This window comes from Brachyhypopomus gauderio, chromosome 9 (assembly GCF_052324685.1).
Source record: "Brachyhypopomus gauderio isolate BG-103 chromosome 9, BGAUD_0.2, whole genome shotgun sequence".
In the NCBI taxonomy this organism is placed as follows: Eukaryota; Metazoa; Chordata; class Actinopteri; order Gymnotiformes; family Hypopomidae; genus Brachyhypopomus; species Brachyhypopomus gauderio.
The window spans coordinates 12,443,753-12,462,895 of NC_135219.1; the positions used below are offsets into that span (position 1 = coordinate 12,443,753).

General features: G+C 43.8%; 2 protein-coding genes across 2 annotated transcripts; one reads left to right on the forward strand and one right to left on the reverse strand.

The window, feature by feature from the left end:
* Nucleotides 1-3,058: 3,058 nt before the first annotated feature.
* prdx6 (peroxiredoxin 6) lies at nt 3,059-7,403 on the reverse strand. Its single transcript, XM_077017226.1, has 5 exons — nt 7,166-7,403; nt 5,146-5,302; nt 4,042-4,188; nt 3,542-3,688; nt 3,059-3,449 (listed from the first exon to the last, which is right to left on the reverse strand). The coding sequence occupies exons 1-5, from the start codon at nt 7,255-7,257 to the stop codon at nt 3,321-3,323; spliced, it is 672 nt and encodes a 223-aa protein (XP_076873341.1). The 5' UTR covers nt 7,258-7,403; the 3' UTR covers nt 3,059-3,320.
* A 1,391-nt stretch (nt 7,404-8,794) lies between these two features.
* Nucleotides 8,795-12,185, forward strand: plpp6 (phospholipid phosphatase 6). Its single transcript, XM_077017227.1, has 2 exons — nt 8,795-9,473; nt 11,510-12,185. Exons 1-2 carry the CDS (start codon nt 8,972-8,974, stop codon nt 11,875-11,877), a joined length of 870 nt encoding a protein of 289 aa, XP_076873342.1. The 5' UTR covers nt 8,795-8,971; the 3' UTR covers nt 11,878-12,185.
* The last annotated feature ends 6,958 nt before the right edge of the window (nt 12,186-19,143 follow it).

Sequence of the window (19,143 nt, forward strand, 5' to 3'; positions counted from 1 at the left end):
GCCTCTCTCTGGGTATCGACAAAGAGCAGCCATGCTGAAAAAAAAAACACGCAGCATTAACCTTTTGAAAAGAAAAGCACTGCCCTGTGATTACTGTTCAATTAGACCCTCTAAAACACAATAAGCATGTTGCCACGCCAACACAAGAGATCAAAGAAAATGGAAATAACATGAAGCATTGGCTGTGCTAGTAATTGATCGTGAGATGGGAACGGCGGGCCTCAAGGTTGTTCGTTAGCCGACTACACTAGGCGTGGATGGAGTGGAGCTTGTGCTGTATGGAGAGCAGAAACACTGTTGTGACTACAGTGGCATCAGCTAGTCTGTCAAAGCCCCCAGTGGGAACATGTATTTAGCATGTATGGGACACACACACACACACACACACACACACACACACACACATGCACAAAATTCTCCCCCTTTCTCTCTGAAACGCATTCATGTTCACAATTCCCGCTTAAGTGGGTAAGTCCCTGCGGCCCCGTGGTCTATTGGCACATCCAAAATGAAATGCTCTCATGTACATGCAGACACACACACACACATGCACACACACACACATAGACACTGTCCTGCCCAGACATTGGTTATTCTGGGAGACGGAGGTGAATAGTAGTCACTTAGAACATGGAGTTAGAACATGGAGACAATCAGTCTGTTGTTCCTGAGTGTGTGTGTGTGTGTGTGTGTGTGTGTGTGTGTGTGTGTGTGTGTGTGTGTGTGAGCACGCATATATGTGGCAGAGTTTAGTGACAGAAGTGAGCGTCCATCACTCGTAATACTCTGACACCCGCCACTGTAGTCTGGTATGTGAAATATTTGTGATCCTTAGAGTCAGATGTGTGAATTTGTGATAGTCATGCCAAGATGGAACATGGTTATGTCTGTGTCTGTGCAACGCCATCCTTCTAAGCCCTAATCTCCTTGTCCTCTATTGCTCTGGCTGGTGGGCACTGCTTTGCAAACATTACTAATGTGACTGGCAGGCATTGTTTACCCCTAGCAACCATTACTACTCTGCCTGGCAGGCACTGTCTTTCCCTCAAAGGCTTTACTAGTGTTTGTGGACAGGTCCCACAGGGACAGGTTTTTCTTCAGAATTGTAGTTTCTTCCTTGGCCTGAACGAGTGATTGGCATTTAGATTTCACACACATCTGTCATGTGGGAAGCATCTGTAGAACACCTTAAGATCATTCACTTTCTTCATTAATGTCTCAAACAGTCAGTACCTGAGTGACAAGGTTAATATGCTGACTTCAGCAACTTTGCGTGTGTGGTTGGTGTTTCTTTGAAAACATTACCTTTCCCTTCACGTTAGGGAGTGGATTTCCCTCCACACTGCTCTCAGGGCAAAATCTATCTGGTATAAATAGAACCTTGGCTAGGCTTATTGAATAGTAGTGAAGTCCTACCTTGATGATTGTCATTACTATTGCACAACATGTTCTCTGTTATCATGCACCCTTCTGTGGTATGCAGTAAACATACATTAGGCACAGAATTCAGGTCATTCTAAAGGATCTATAATGACAAACTCATAGAGTTTGCAGTGCCATGGTCAGCAGTGGTTAAAGAGGTAGGACTGAAGCAATCAAGGAATTTTATTTTATTAAAATTACCTCTAGACTAGGAGCGAATGAAGGACAGGCCTAACTACAGTAAACGCTTGGGCTTGCTAAGTTCATATGAGTGCACATTTCTGCTGGTGTAGTGTTACACCACTGCCATCTACTGGTGAAGCCTCCTGTAAAAACACTGAAACTCAGCCCTCACATGCCTAATTCTGTGATTATAGGTTAGAGGTCATGGTCACTCCAGAGTTGCATCAACCAACAAGTTGAAGCCCTCTCATTGGCTGGTCAAATTTATACCAAAAGGGTAAGTGGGTGTGGTTTTTTTTATATTCCGAGGCATTCAGTCTGGATTCTTGAGCCTCTCTGGACAACAAGAGGAATCTCTACCCTTTTGTATGACCTTCCCAAAAGAGGAGGAGGAGGTGGTGTGGGAGGATATGGGAATCGCAGAGCACCTGGCTCAGAACCACAGGGCTTCAGAGCTTCCAAGACCTTCGGGCCGTCACAGGAGCCGTTGGCATGTGGACCAAAAGGCTCCAGTAGCCTCCAGCGAGAGCGTGAAGCACCATGTCCATCACCTGCTTCTAACGGCCAGGCTGGAGGCAGACGCCGCTTCCTTTTCTCAGGGCTGGAATGCAGATTGTGATTTACACAGCCATGGACCAGCCCAGGGACATTCTCCACTTTTTAATTGAACCGCTGGAATGCTGCCGATTAGGTCTCCCCCCGCTTCACTGCCAGGCCGTGTCAACACTTCAGAGTACAACACATTCTGTCTCGCGCGCGCTGGCCAGGCACAGTGATCAGGAACAAAAACATGGTGAAGATGTTTGGTCAGCAACGGTTCAGTCACACCAAACTTTTTACTAAAGTTGATCATTATACAATCCAGGCTCATGAACATGGTTTGGGTTATTTGCTGCATTCGCTGGGCACAGGCTGCCACCTACTGGCCATTAGTAACTAACAGATTTAATAGTAAAGATTTTAGATTAGTCCATTCTCATTCAGTTTGAGCACAACAAAAGATACTTATTACAAACAGGTCTTTCTAGGAACAAATCATAAAATGTTTTGCTTTCTGGACAAATAAACCTCATTGATGGTCAAATCCAGTTGTTTTATGAGAACATGAGCGTTAGTGTGAAAAGGTTGGAACTCCGAAGCCACAGAATCAAACCTCATACTGGCACTATACACACAGAGCAGTCCAGTTCCACCACCCTCACATCAGGTCTCCACTCTCATACAATCAGATGTTTTCAGAAGATCTGATCTCCCTTTTCAGCAGACCTCAATCTCGTACGCATCACGTGTTGATATTTAACGGCGTCAGCTTTTTTCTTAGTGCTCAATTCTCACTTTCCTCAAACCTCCTTGTATACATCCACCTACACCTCCATCACGCGCACACACACAGTGGTTTCAGCTGAATTAAAACTAGTTACCAGTTAGCATAAGCATTCTGCATGTCACAAAATGAACTTTGAAGGAAATCTTTATTGAATAAGGCACTGTACATTAGCGCGTGGTATTATCCACACTGTGACCAAATGCACCACTCACTCTGATGTCGTACTTAAGCCATGTCACTCACGGTACGTTTTTGATTAGAGGCAAACTATATATTCCTCTGCATTAGTGGCTACAGCGACTGAATTAGGTCACATTAGCAGCCAATGAGCGATACAGGAGACAGGAAGTTATTCTTGTGGGTGGCTTCTGCAATGACCATTGGTAGGTTACGGTTGTGGGGTGTAGCGCAAATATTTTTTCCCAGAAGGCACTTCCTTGGTGGTGAAACCAGCAGGGAACAACTTCGTTGCCTCTTCGTCAGAGAGAGATGGGATGACCATGACTTCATTACCAGGCTTGGGGGGGGAACGGAAAGAACCATCAAAGCCAATTTCAAAGAAATAATGACAGTGAATAAACACTGGTCTCCTCCCCATCCACACCATACCTTCCAGTCCACGGGCGTGGCCACCTTGTTCTTTGCAGTCAGCTGCAGGGAGTCAATGGCACGAAGGATCTCGGTGAAATTGCGCCCCGTAGTGGCAGGGTAGAGGATGGACAGCTTCAGTCGCTTATCAGGACCAACGACAAACACCTGCAGACGACAAGATACAAAAGCAACCATTTGCAAGAGCACAAAACACACACAAATATTTAAACATTTGTAGAAATATGCATTTTTTTATAATCACATCTCAATATACACATATAGAATTCACATCACACATTCAAGCGTGTCCTCCAGAGTCTTTTGTAAGCGCTGTTAGTTATGTTCGCAAATGACAACAGCTACATCTCTGATCTTGTGGGGACAGACGGTAAGGCATCCATAACTAATGTCAGTACCGTCTACTTTCTTAATCTGTGCGCACTGCAAGCGTTGAGGTCAGTTTTGACTAAAAGGCGAAGGAGGGTTCCATGTGGACAACGGTTGCCAAGGCGACCTACACAGCGGGCGGTGAGGGGCATGCCATCTTTGTCCTTCTCATCAGGGTCCAGCATTCCCAGCAGGACGGAGAGTTCGCGCTTATCGTCCGCGATGATGGGAAAAGGCAGAGGAGAGCCCGCCTGCTCTGGGTGGAGCGCCATCACGTCCTACACACACACGCACAACTGAGTAAGGTCAAAAGGTGAACATTAGGAACAGCATCACTGGCATTAATGGTGGCCTTTATAGGGGAGTTTAATTACAGACCTTTGACCTGCCTGCACCTCCAACCCATTTGCAGGACTACTCAAAACTTTAAACATAACCAACAATTATTGGATAGAGGACATGTACACCATGAGGGTTAGATGGACAAGGACCAGACAGACAAGTGTGTAGCACATAAATCCTAAATATTCTAATATACAGGAGTTTAAAATGGAGCAGATGTGTGCCTTGTTTTTAAACGCGAGGTGCTTGTACTCGAGTTCCCGAACACCAGTAACAGGCTTATTCTGCTGCTGAGACACACAAATACTCCACTATGAGAATGAGTTTAACCAGTCACACAAAGTTCAGCCAAGTGTGCTTGTGTGTGTGTGTGTGTGTGTGTGTGTGTGTGTGTACTCAAGCACATACTCGTTCATGTATTAACTCAAGGAGAGAGTCATGACCCTGAACTTGAGCTCCATGAAATACCACAGAGAATATAGAAATCATTTATTTCACCATCTTTATGACCAACATAGTTCAGAGGTTTTTAAAAAATGTTTTGACTCCAGTTCATCCAATAAGCAACTTTAGCAACCTGACATTTCACCCAATAAAGTCAGTGTCACCGTACCCCCCCCCCCCTTTTTTTAACCAATTGTGGAGTGCTCCTTTCTTTCCTCTGGGAACCAGGCCTTAGGCTGCATGATTCATTAATGGTGGACATAATCAGCTAGACAGACTTCTTATGCAACAAACCCAAGAATGAAGGTGGAGTTTTGCAAGGGTTAGAGGTCATGAAGAAAGAAAGTGTGAAAAGGAGCTGCTTAGCTAAATGAATAAAACGCAAGAGAAATGGAAGAGCTGGGATTAGTGAACAGGGGGCACATCTCCCAGCCTTCAACCCCTCACACCTTACTCCAGCTGCAGTGGTCCTCCACACTGTCCAGGGACAGGGCGATCATCTTCACGTCACGCCTCTTAAACTCATCGCTGATCTTGGCAGCGCACGCCAGCTCAGTCGTGCACACCGGGGTGAAGTCACGGGGGTGTGAAAACAGGATACCCCATCTGCAGAAGAGAAGCAGGAGGAGGAGTGTGAGAGTCAGCTCCAGCGGTTAACACACACACACACACACACACACACACACACACACACACACACACACACACACACACACTACCGCACAGGAAATTCCTGCAGACCTGTTCTCATGCTAAAGCAACAGGTGGCCATCGTTTCAGCAAACACAAGTTGCACAATGGCTGCATCTGGAGAATCTGGGTCTGGGGCCAGTAATTCTGAGCCCAGTGGAATGACAATGAAACACAATACCAAATCAGGCAAGAATAAAAAAATAAAATAAAATCCATTCATCCAACACACAGGAGTCTGGGGAACTTGGTTGTCAGAAAGTTACTAGTGAAGAAACACACGATGAAATAGAGAAGACGACCCCAAGACACCTCAGCAACACGACCGTTGCTGTTGCGTGTTAAAACAGACATTGATTGTTTCCATCATGTCAGCTTTCCTTTTGGGAAAACAACACTCCCAAAGCTCTTGCAGCTGAAAGATCGTGGCAGCTGGTGGAGCATATTTTAACTAACTCAGTCAACATCTAAAAGGCTCCTCTCTGTCCCAGAGCAAAAACAACAAGAGCACGAGCCCCCGCCCCAAACAAAAGTCCAGAACACTCTCAGACTGTCCTTAACTGACCCCGGCCCCGTTGGGACTCTAGCTGGGAGAATTAGGCCATCAACAAGCCTGGAAACAACAGCTTCTACAAAGCCAGCATTTACAGCAAATCAACCACCCATTTGTAGCTGCTCCATCTCTGACAAACAACCCAGACTCATGATCTGAGAAACAAATTTGAAGACATGGGGTCACATGGACACCCAACAGATAACTCCTGAACTCATCCCATGATCTGCCAAAAATAGCAGGAATTTTGCACTGTTTCTCTTGTTAATTTCCTCTCTCCAGACTAAACTCTAGAGCATTATAAAAGTAGTTTGGACTTTTAACTATGAACATGTTCAAAATATCAATATGGCAGTGAATCAAAAATGAAAGTCCAGCATTCATGAACGAACAATAGCATTTGTGATTCCAGCCAAGGTAATTTATAACCATTGTACTGCATTATAAATATCTTCTGTTGACAATGTTTTTTTTTTACTTAAGTGTGTACAACATTAGAACTGCGCTTTAACAACTTAACAACTGGCTGTTATGTAACCTCTGGGAGAGACGCGCTACGTGCAGGGCTTTGGGCTTGCTTCACTGGACCAGTGTTTGAGCAAGCAGAGCGTGCGGCGCACCCACCGCGTGCATGTGCGCGAGCTAATGATCATTCTGCAGCGCCCCGGTCACTACTGTTGAGAAAGCGCATATAGTACAAAACTTTTCACGTTTCTAACCACGATCGGATATATCAGATTTAAGATAATGCCTTCAGGTGTTGCGTAGTTAAATAAATAACTCTCAAACAACTGATGACTTTCACAAATAAACGAAAGCGTGCTGATTCCACGAGGTGGCAACATAAGTTTGACAGTAGGCTAACCGCCCTGGTTATTGCACTGGGGGAAATACAGGTTAACCACTCAGGTTTACTACCTAGTTACTGTACGAAGGTGCATCGAGGCGACTCGCATCACGTGTACTTTACTACATAAAATATCTGTTCAAATCACACGGAGACCTACGCAACTGTGCACAAACCAATGCATCTATAATAACCACGTAGCTACCTAACGGGGATTAAACCATTATCGACTACCTAACTACAAGGTTAAGAAAGGGAACAAATAATTAACCTGGCTAGCAGCTAGCTAACCTAATTAGCCAAAAGATCTTGCTAGCTAAGGACAAGGCCTTTTGGCAATACGCATGCTTTTATTTTATAAAACCAAACAGCTACTTACGAGTTACCCAAGAACTCGTGAAATTTTATCTTGCCGATTGTCGTATCCGCTTCAAAGTTGGGGAAGACGTCCCCTAGTAGGACGCCCGGCATGTCTCCGCGCTGCTGGACTCCGGAACCGTGTGAACGAGGCAGGCAGCGAGCGCACTGTGCAACAAACGGCCACTAGCACTTATAACGCAAAGGTGCAAGCGTGCACGGTTTTATGTAGGCGGAAACACGGTGGACAGAAAGAGAAACACCGGCAATATGAACAAAATCGCATGCTGTGCTTGTATACTGTAAAATGCGTATTCCTGACTAAGAGAAAATCGAAAGCCAACACGTTTAATGCCTAAGGTGCCTTTGATTTAGTGGAGGTATGCCTACTCGAATCCAGTCCTGGGTTTTACAAACCCTTGTGGTTGATTAAATTATTAATTTACCTGGTTGGACACTTTGGCGTCACACCTGACTACTAGATTCAGGGAGCATGGAAACTCCGTAGGATCCGGACCATAATGGGATTGCCTGGGGTTTGCCATGGTTGCCAAAGATAGTATTTCATTACTTTCTACATTGATTGCATTGTTTAGACTGTCTGTGGGTTCATAGTGGGCCATGATCCAAGGTCTATGGATCCCAGACACTGCACATTTTATTATTTTTCATAATTTTGCTGATGAACTCGATTAGATTGGGGACTGGATTTATGAAAAAATGGCTTTGCTGTAGACCATATCCAAAACCACACTGCACATCTATAATATAAAGTATGCTGTGTTGTATGTATAATTAAAAAATAGGTGCTACATATTTGTAAATAGATGATGTCAAAAGGAAAATAATCACTTTTGCTGACATGTGTGTGTCTAAAAATGTCAGATAAAACTGGTTTGTTTGATTTTTTCTTGAGAGTTTTGTTTCTGAAAGGTTCATTTTCATAATTATTCAATCATATAATCATAATAATTATAAACCAACTATCAGACTAGCTTGATGGCCGTATTATCAAATAATAAAGGATCTGTGGCCACAGCACAAGATTAATTTATTCAGTATCAAAAATGAATAGAAAGGCAAATAAGCGGCACTTTATTTGTCATTTATGTTACAATGAAACATTTGTAATTTGTTATACATTTTTCTCAATTCTTGTTACATCCTGTGTCTTTGAGTAGTGTCAGCCAACAATGATCGCTCACCAGTTTGAGAAGTAAAACTATTACTGTACAGGACACTGTAGCCTATAATGTATTGGGAGGATATATGTGTTTTGTTGTTTTAGTTTGTTTAATATTTTAATCAAGTTTTTTTTATTTAAAATTATTAGAAATTCCAGAGATTTGAGCTCTCCATTAATTATTTTACTGGTAAATTTGAAGATCATGTAAACCAATCTGTAAATGGATATGACCAGAAACGTACATTTCTTTTGAACATGTTAGTGTGAAGAAATGGTTGAATTCATTTGTGCAATTATTATTACTTTTATTGTTGCTGTTCTTGTTGTTGTTGTTGTTGTTGTTGTTGTTGTTATCGTTATCCTTTGTTACTTGACATGCACGTTATTGTCGTTGTGAATTGTGGCAGTGTTATTTCAGGTCACGTGGTCTGACAGCTCGGTCGCTAACACTATTTCCCAAAGATCATTGCGCAGCGCATTATCAAAGATGGCTGACGGCGGTAGAGCGACTAGACGTGAGTGCGGGTCTGGCTTATAAAATAATGGACTGAAACTTGGCTGACGCCGAATAAACGTTTCAAAACAATAGTGACAGAAGTGAGACATTATCGCGCTGTCCGTTGTAGAATCGGGATAAGAGTAATGCCTTCTCCCAAAGCGAGAAACACGGGCGGACGCAGCGGTAGTGTACCGGCCACCGCTACAGCCGCTGCCGGTGGAAACGGCCGCTACGAGTTCATGTCCCTGAGCCGAACACCTGCTCACCTGCTGCAGAGACAAGGCTCGGACCCCACGTCCGCGAGGCTCCGCGCGTCTGAGAGCCCGACCCGGCGTCGCGGTTCCGGTTCGTCTAACGCCTCTACATCATCAACGGGTGGTCAGCAGTTACCGGAGGAAGACTGTATGCGGCTGAACCCGTCCATGATCGGCATCGCGCTGAGTTCTCTGCTCGCTGTAGACCTGTGGCTCTCCAAGCGCCTCGGTGTGTGTGCGTGTGAGGACTCGTCATGGGGAAACGTGCGGCCCCTTATGAAACTAGTGGAGATCTCGGGCCACGGAATACCGTGGCTGATTGGTACGGTGTACTGTTTGTACAAAAGCGACAGCGCCGCAGGCCAGGAAGTCATGCTGAACCTCCTCATGGGTAATGTAGTTCTGTTATTTCTTTATGTATCATTTCTGTCACATAAGCCTCACTTTTGTAATACAGTCACAAAGAACTCCACCATCATGATGAAACGACAGCGTCCATACATGAATCGGCTCCTGGTTCAGTTCCATCTCCTCATCCATCTCTTCCCCCTTTTAGGTTCTTTTCTCAGCATCATGCTTCCCGTATGTAAACACTGAGTCATTTTTCACCCCTTTCTTTTCCTCTACCTGGTACCGCCTCTTCTCGAGTCCGTTGCTGTCAACAGTGTAGGTGAGATACGGGCTCCATTCGTATTGTACACCTTGATTTCATGATTGTGTGCATGTGAAATGTGTTTTAGTTCTATGTAAAGGCTCAGTTAGCTCTTGGTTGACACGTTAGTTAACCCAATATTGATGGTGCCTCTCTGCAGTTTTCGCGGAGGCCGTGAGAAGAAAGTCATGGTCGCCCGCTGACCACTTCCCTGATTGTGGTGGTGATGTCATTTGTCACGCTCCCTACAGCTCTTTGACATTGGTTTAACATTACATGCACTAATGTCAGCAGTTTCCTTGACGAGCTCTCCTCAGCCAGAGCGTTTGTCCTCTCGAGCGAAGCACATATTCATTCTCTAGCAAGGCCATAAGATCCATTTATCCACTGAATGAAGGTGATGCGCTACCACAGGGCTTTTACAGCACTGGATCACTGGTGAGTGACGCCTCTGGAAATAAAGAGTCAGATGAGTACGTGACTCAAATGCAAACTGCCGGGCTGTTCCCGGACCTGACTTTACACCCAGAGGCCTGTGCTTTTCCCTGGTGTTCCCCCTAACACATCGTCCACACTCCGTCCAGCTGGGTGTTTTCCCGTAACAGGGAGGATGTTTTAAGCTCTGTTTCCTCCTCATGTTCTAATTACCCGCATGTACTGATGGCTGTAGTTGGCTGTTCTTGTTGTAACTTATGAAACACTGTCTTCTCCCCAGGGTTCTATTAAATGTGACATTCGTAAAAGGACTAGGACATGCATTACAAAGTGATTCCCCTTTGTCTGTAGTTTGTGTGCTCTTTATGCACATCTCATTCTGGGTTTATCACCACAGGAAATGGCCATTTCTGTTAGTAACCTAAATGTTTAAAATGTCTTCATGGTCTTGTTAATAATGATGCATGGTTGTGGTTTCTCCATGATACATGTACATGGTGCTAAATGCAGTTCAGTCCTTGCACACACACACACACACACACACACACACACACACACACACTTTGGGGAGGGAGCGAGTGGGACCGACGTTCTATTTCTGTGTGTCTCTGTATGACTCACTCAGCTCTTTTCTGTCTGCATCTTCTTGTGTGCCGAGGGACAGAAATGTCTCCTCCGGAGGAAGAAAGTTCTGCCCTGACAGCATGACTGGACATGAGGCATGGTGCCAGATCTGTGTGTGGGGGAGAGACAGGAGTGGGGACAGATAGAGGCAATCAGACAAATGCTGATGCTTATTATGAAAATGATCAGCTACACAGAAGAAGCTAGATTGCTCTCCATCTTTCTTTGGCTTTAGATAACTGCATAATGAGTGACATGATCTTCCCTGGCCACTGTGTACAGTATTAGGCCATGTTTTCAACATGATAAGGCATGTATAAATCGTGCCACTGTTATGAGTAGCACACCAGGGCTGTCCAACCATCCAGTAATGCTAAAGCTGAGAAAGGAGCCCATAGCAATGGGTGCCTTCCTCCAGAACGCCATTCTCAGGACTCTGGGGTTCACAGTACCAACTTGAAAGCCATATTGGCTCCATATCTTCAGATCAATTGTCCACAAAAAATTAATAATAACAATAAAAATTGTCACATTTAGAACAACTCCTCCCTCGTCCCTCCCATGCATGCTCAGGTCAAGTTCGCTAATTGTGCCTGGATCATCTTTTTGACTGCATCAGCGATATTAAAGGCCATGGCATTTTTTCAAGCATTTACAGGATTTCGAATAAATGCATCAATGAAATATAATATTTCATCTCTCTCTCTCTCTCTCAGCTTTGGTACTGGACATGCTGCTGGTGGGTGTGGTTAAAGCTGTGGTGCGTCGCCGGCGCCCCGCCCACAACCGCATGGACATGTTCGCCTCGTTCTCCGTGGACCGCTACTCCTTCCCATCAGGCCACGCCACGCGGGCTGCTATGTGCGCCCGCTTCCTGCTAGCCCACCTGGTGCTGGCTGCTCCGCTCCGCGTGCTGGTGCTCCTCTGGGCCGCCTTCGTGGGTCTCTCCCGGGTCCTTCTCGGGCGCCACAACGTAACCGACGTGGCCTTCGGATTCTTCATGGGCTACTGCCAGTACAACCTGGTGGAGGCACTGTGGTTGTCGCCTGGTGTGCTGCAAAGCATGATGGGACAGCTGGAGTGAAGTTGGATGACTGAAGTAGAATAGCGTAGGGTAAGTTAAGATGAAGATAAGAGTTCAGTCCAGAAATGTGAAGTACTGAATCCTTGGGCAGCCCTCTTGAAATGCTGAACTCTGGACTGTCACAGACGGCACATTAGTAATAATTCCATGTTGTCACTATATTTTTACTCGGCGAATCGGCCAGTTTTGAAATGTGTATGTGTGCTAAATGTTTAAAATAACACTGTAAAAATTAATCATACAGCTGCAAGCAGGACCCTCCAGTTGTAATGATGGGGGGTGCAGGAAGGCAGTTGTAATGATGGGGGGTGGAGGGCAGTCGTAATGGGGGGGGGGGGGGGGGGGGGGTGGAGGAGGGCAGTTGTAATGATTTATGGATGATGTGTGACATCACTGTTCATGATCAGGTTTAGGGTTATAAAAAATAATTTGGTCCTATTTTTACTTGCTGTAAAAAAACAAAAATATTACGTGGAAAACGTAAATGTGTGTGTGTGTGTTTGACTCTGGTGCTGGAGGGGAGTGTATGGGCTGTGTGAGACATCGTGCATGCTGAGTCAAGGGAACAGGCATATTTGTGATCTGTGTTTAATCTCTTTAGTGAAAGATTCTGGGTGGTGAGACGTGGAGTCTCAATACACTGTTTTCTCTCTCCAGAGAATCTTGAGCGCTGCCCTGACCGTTTGTGACGGTCTAACCAAAGCAGTTAGGTTAGGTCTGTTTATTTTTGCCTTTGTCTTTCATGAGTTTGTCTGTTCCTCCTTTTATTTGTTGTCAAAATCACTAATTGGCATTTCTAATGCTACATTTTCCAGGATAAATGTTTTCATTGTATGGAGTTTGCAGTTAAATCCAGCTTTGTTATTATCTCTATCTTTTTATAAAAAAAGATTTTAAATGTCCCAGCTTTGTTCCTGGGCCAGTGGAAAAGTGGGTTTTACTGAATGAAGACATCCTTATTCCAGACAAGCCCAACTTATTCCAGATAACACTCAAGAGGAGTGTTGACAATAATGTTGTTTGCATTTCCATGCATTTTGAGGTATTTTGCAATAGCGAGGTTTGATTGGCAAAAAAATCAAGTTTCTTATATGAATGAATACAACAATATTGTGAGCCTGCTTTTGCAGACATGCGAGTGATGACTGGTAACTGTCCTTCATCTTCACTGGCCCTGGGTTGTTCAGGCATTCAGTAACTGGGAGGTGCATTGTTCTGTGAATTACAGCTTTGTGAGCCTGAAAATCGGTGATAATGATGAATCTTTGGCTGAATTACATAATCCCCATACACGTCTTTTTATATTAGGGCTGCTCAATATATAATTTGTTATAAAGTGCAATATGCAAATGAGCCTTCTGAGAAATGTCAAGAATACATGTTTGTGTGTGCTTCCTGCATCCTAACTGATCTTGTTTGAGTCATTAATTTCACCAGCTCTAACTTCAACAATATGGTCAAAGTACTGCACACCAGGCATTTCTCAGTTACAGTATGTGCCAATATCATTGAAATCCTTATTTCCTCTCTGTTGTGCAGCATTAGCTTTAGCGTTGGGGTTAGCAGGAGTGTGTCTCAGACACCTGCACCACAAGGTGGGTTTAAAGCTGTCCAGACCGGTGGCAGCAGCAAATGTGATTTTAACAAGCTACAGCATCTGTTTCTTTAACTTGGCAGCTCTCCCTGGTTATATATCTATGGAAATAGTTTCACTTCACCTCTGTGAGTTTGAGAGGCAGAGAGCCACTTGCACACATTACTGTATCTCTCAGGCAGGTGGCCACGCCCACCCTCCCCAGCATAGGGGGGGAGGGGAGGAGTTTGGAAGCACTTCACCCCCAAAAGCATCAAACCTGAGAGAGACTTTTAATTACATCCTCTTTATACCTCTCATAAAATGGATATCGCTCCATCTGTGGCCCTCAGTAACCCCACCCAGGTCTTTTATCTTTCTTTGCCTCCATCTCTCACTCCACGTCTGAACATTGACACCTTGCATAAGCAGGAACTGAAGTCACAGCTGCTGGGGGTGGGCGGTATCGTGCCCTCTCTGTGCTGTCCAGTGGTATTGAAGCGTCAACCTTACCCCACTTTCCCCATGCCTAGAAGGGAAGTTGATGCAGTGTGTTGCATGTAGTCATGATTTTTGATTGCTTTGCCCTTTTTTGACTATCATATTAGTAATTTTGTCAGTAAACATTTGTTTATCCTTTGGACTTGAGAGGATGAAGGGCATGTGCCATTCGTTATCTTCAGATTGCAATAACTTATGTGGGTTATTTTGGTTGATGTTGTGTTTAGTTGACTCACAGCTATAGTGCAGGCAGCCCAGTATTTCAGATTCACAGCCCGTGTTCTCATGTCACAGCAGTGCTGATTCCGATTCAGATTGACAGTGTTTCACCACTGCAGCGTGCGGATTAACTGATCCCAGATCAGTCCTTCTGAAACCAGTTTGACACAGAGGTCTGGAAGTTTTTAAATAAATTTTCATCTTTCGTGGCTTCATGGATATTCAAAGTGAATATAGTAATTGTGGTATAAAGTCTGATTGTTGTATAATGTTAAATTCTGTGTGGTGCGGTAGCAGACGTGACTTAATTATGTGTCTTGTGTCATTCAAACTCATGATGTGGTTGTATTTTGTAAAATAAATATGGAGAAAACCGTGTCATGATTTTGAGCATTTTTTGTAGGATTGTGTTTTGGGAAATTGATAATTGGTTTTCACCACCATCACTAGATATCATTTTGGATAGATGAATATATACTGACTCCTGTTGTAATAGAAGATTTTCTCTAACTACTAGATACGTGTAGTAAACTCTATGGTTTTTCTTTCCAGAAACTACTTTCACAGACACGAAATTTCCAACTAAACAGCTTATTAGCTTCTTGCATTACCTTTTAATGGCTAATGTAATAAATTGTCTTCCAGCGTAACATTATTTTACTATCCGTTTATTTATGTTTATTACTATCCACATTTATGTCACACTTATAAGATCACAGTGTAGGGGGAGTTTAGCTATATATATTCCTACACACTTTCCTACAAGCAGAAATTGATTACTAAGCAATAAATCAAATTAATTCACTGATGTGGTGACATGATGTAGTATGGTTACTGATGTGCTTTCTAAAATAAAATTAAGGTGAAGTAACTAGAACAAATGGAAAGTGTATTGAAGAGCCTGATGACCCATCATAAGATTGTTCAATTGTACCTAAAATCAAAATATTTCTAGATGGAGACATTCTTGAAATGTTACGTTTCTCCCACTCTATCCATGTCTCCCCTGACCTCTTCTCTTTCTCTGTCTGGTGAAGGTGAGCTGTATTCACAAGGATATTCAAGAATATCCGCTAATGACTGTTACTATCGATTTCCATGGCATAGTATCAGTGCCATGGTTAGTCCTCGCCTTACCAATCCTCTAAATTTGGGTATTGATTGGCCGCAACTCTCAGGGATGACAAGGCAAGTACTCAGGTGTGTGTGAGTGTGTGTGTGAGAGAGAGACTTTGCCCTTGAGTAATTACTACATCCAGCACCATTTCATGCTCAGCCAGACCAGAAGGAGGAACTGTAATCACCAAGACAACTGATTACACATTAACAGAACACATACTGTGATGCGGACCACACAAATAAACACCAGGCTACTGGCACCTAAAAGCCACCGGCTTTTCCATGCTGCTTATATCAACCCTATGGCAGGGCATGGACATCAGGGTAAGACACTTAAATTACTTAAAGGCCAGTTTTTATTGTTCAGGCATTTGAGCTGATGTTCAAAGAGGGTGTACATCAGTCATCATACACCACCCCGCTATTCCATAAGCACCTGTATGTCCCCTTCCTCGTAAGACACTACATAGTGATCCACTGGGACTGGTGGACTGCAGCCACTCATATTGTTTACTTATACACAAGAAAAAGTTGATTGAGGATGAGCTCAGGACCATGATGGACATGGGGGTAATGGAGGAGTCAAGCAGGGACTGGAACCGACCCATGGTGGTGGTTCTTAAGCCCACTGGGATTGTTTAGTTCTGCGTTAACTATACAAAAGTCAATGGGGTGTCTAGATTTGAAGGCATACAAATAATGATGAGCTATTTGATTGATTGGGTTTATTTCCTCTGCTACCCAGGAGGGCGGCAACCTGGCTCCAGGCTCGATGGCCCCACAGCATAAGCCGGCCAGTGGGGGTATTTGGCAGAGTGGCTTCTACAGGGCCCCGGTGAATCAGCAGGTGATTAGAATGAGTCGCACCTGTGTGCCATGAACATATGCTGACTTTTCTTTCATTAGGCTAACAGATGCAGAGACACAGAGCCTGAACGCAGAGCCCCGCTGTGAAATGGGACATCGCTGAAAAGCAAAAGGAGAATAGAAAAATGTAAATAGCGAAAGAGCGGGAAACCACTTCCTGATAGCACCTGCTGTTTGTTGTTTGTAAAGTACTAAAAGAGCTCTGTGTCCATCCCTGCCTCACGTGTCCTTCCTGTTACCCCGACTCAGGGTTACACACATATAAGGTCCCCCCATGTCTCCTGATGACTCCAGCCCTGATTGCATGGGTACACTCATGTGTCTCAGCGTTAAAATCAGGGCTCTTAGATGAGGCTCTTTGTCCTGCAACCAATGGACATTCATTCTATATCAAGCATATATAATTCCCACCTGCCAATAAGATAATGATATCATATGTCTCCAGTTCAATGAAAGACAACCTAACAAATTAATGTTTGGTTAATGTAAGGACTGGGGACCTTTTAATCTAATAGATGTTCAGTGTAGTAAGCCATTTTACAGGGAATCAATATCTGCAATAATGAAAGCTATAGATGGCGTGCTATTAGCAGTTAACCCTAAAGGAATTTGTGGAAATGCATTACATAACCTAGAACTAAACAAACAAATAAGAACACTGCAAGTGTAAATACATACAAAAGATCGCACATATCCATAGAAAATGCAAAGGCAACTCACGTCAGAGCAGGATGGATGAATTACAAGGTCAAGTGACTCAATTTTATACCATTTGAGTGGTAAAAAAAATCACAGGATCAAATAAACAAATGAGGGAACAGGTGAGTGGAGTGTAAGGCAGTAAAGCAAGAGCAACAAACAAGAGTGAGAGAGCTCTGACTCACAGACAACCACAGTGTAGTACGGGTGACATTTATGTTCATATTCTAATGTGCAAATAGAGGAAGTCTGTCACTGTGAGGTGCAGCATTGGCCGCAGCACAACAGCAGCATTGGTTCACCAATCGCTGGTGCATGGGGATGAGTGAAAAAGACACTGAGAATTCAGTGGGATAATTTAGGTTGTCCCTGAGACAGAGGGAGGGGTTTCTTCAGAGACGGACCTGTTCTGTCTTGGAATTTCTTTGATCAATCAGGCATTTCAAAATCAATCAGGCATTTCATCTTTTTATTTAATCCACACACTATTGCTCAATATGTCATGTTTCAAAATTTAAATGTATTAAAACACCATGGGTTCGTTCTTAACCTGGTTTACCTATAGGGGAAGAACTCATCTGTCTTTGTGATATCTGGCCCAACCTGAAATACTCACTTCAATTTCACCTAATTCATTTAACTAATTCCCTTATTACTCATATCACCAGGTATTTATAGAGGGGGAAAACTTGTGGTACATCATCTGATGTGATTAGATACAAATATACTGGTGATATTTGTCGACATGTTCTAGTAGCTTAAAGTTAATGGCACCCACACAAAAGGTTTGAGTGAAGAGGTATTTTTCAATCAGCTTGATTTGAATTGTGCCAAAATCTTTGAGCTCAGGAATAGTCTGCAGAACGAGTGGGGTTAGAAATGAGAGGAATGCCCTTTTGGGAAGCAAGGAGTTTAGCAGCATATCACATTCGAATACCAGAGATCTCTTGCCACTGATCACAGCCCTATGTATACTGGAGGCATGAGAAAGGAACAAGCATGTGTTCACACCCAGAAGATAAGAAAGGAGCTCTAAGACTGGAAGATAATGGGAGTTATGGTCATTATTTGAGGTTTCACTGAACATTCATTTATTCTGCATCCACACGTGCCACATTTGCCTCCTCTGTCTTTCAGCAACTGGCACTAAGAAAACACAATTGCTCTTTGGGGGTTTTAAGGCATGAAAGAAATCCTGCCCCTCAGGCCTAGAGTCTGCCTATTCCATCAGCATAAACCATTAAGATGGGTATTGGGATCAAGTCAAAAATCCTTCTAGCTCAATGCTTCTTGAATCCATTATGTTCTGATTCCATGCATGACGAGAACTTTGTAGAACTTTGGTAAAAAAAAAAAAGGAAGGATGCAATAATTACAGGTAAATGCCCACAGTCAGCAGAGACTTTGTGAGACCTGGTTTACAGGTGACCCGTGTGTGTTCACATTTCTACAGCTTCTCTTGCAGTACACAGCTTATGGGAGCTAATTTCAGTGTGTGAATTCAGTTTAGTTCAAATGTGCACTTACAAATGTGTTGTGCCTCTGTGGGCATGCTCAGTCAGCACCGCTTTTCCTGGTTCATCACTCGTCAGCTTCTGGCCACAAGGTGGCGTTTGGCCAGTTATTTATCAGTGATGGACCACTCTCAACCAAAAGACACTCCAGTAAGTAAAAAAGACACTCCACAGTCAACACCCCACTAACTGAAATGTTTCATAAACTCTTACAAACTCAGTGCCAGTAAGTTAGTGCTGTAGGTTAGAGTTTGGTCCATATTGACATGACAGCATCACACAGTTTCTGCAAATTTGTCCCAATGTATGCCAAGAAAATATCCTCCGCACCATTGCACCACCACCACTAGCCTGAACCATTGATTCAAGGCAGGATGAATCCATTCTTTCATATTGTTGACGGCAAATTCAGACCCTGCCATCCAAAGGTTGTAGCAGAAATTGAGACTCCTCAGACCAGGTAACGTTTTTCCAATCTTCTTTTGTCCAATTTGGTGAGCCTGTGTAAATTGTAGCGTCAGTTTCCTGTTCTCAGATGCTGTAGCTGCTGTAGCCCATCCGCCTCAAGATTCGATGTGTTGTGTGTTCAGAGATGCTCTTCTGCATGCCTCGGTTGTAACGACTGGTTATTTGAGTTACCGTTGCCGTTCTATCAGCTTAAACCAGTCTGACCATTCTCCTCTGATCTCTGGCATCAACAAGGCATTTGTGCCCACAGAACTGCCACTCACTGGATATTTTTCTTTTTTGGACCATTCTCTGTAAACCCTAGAT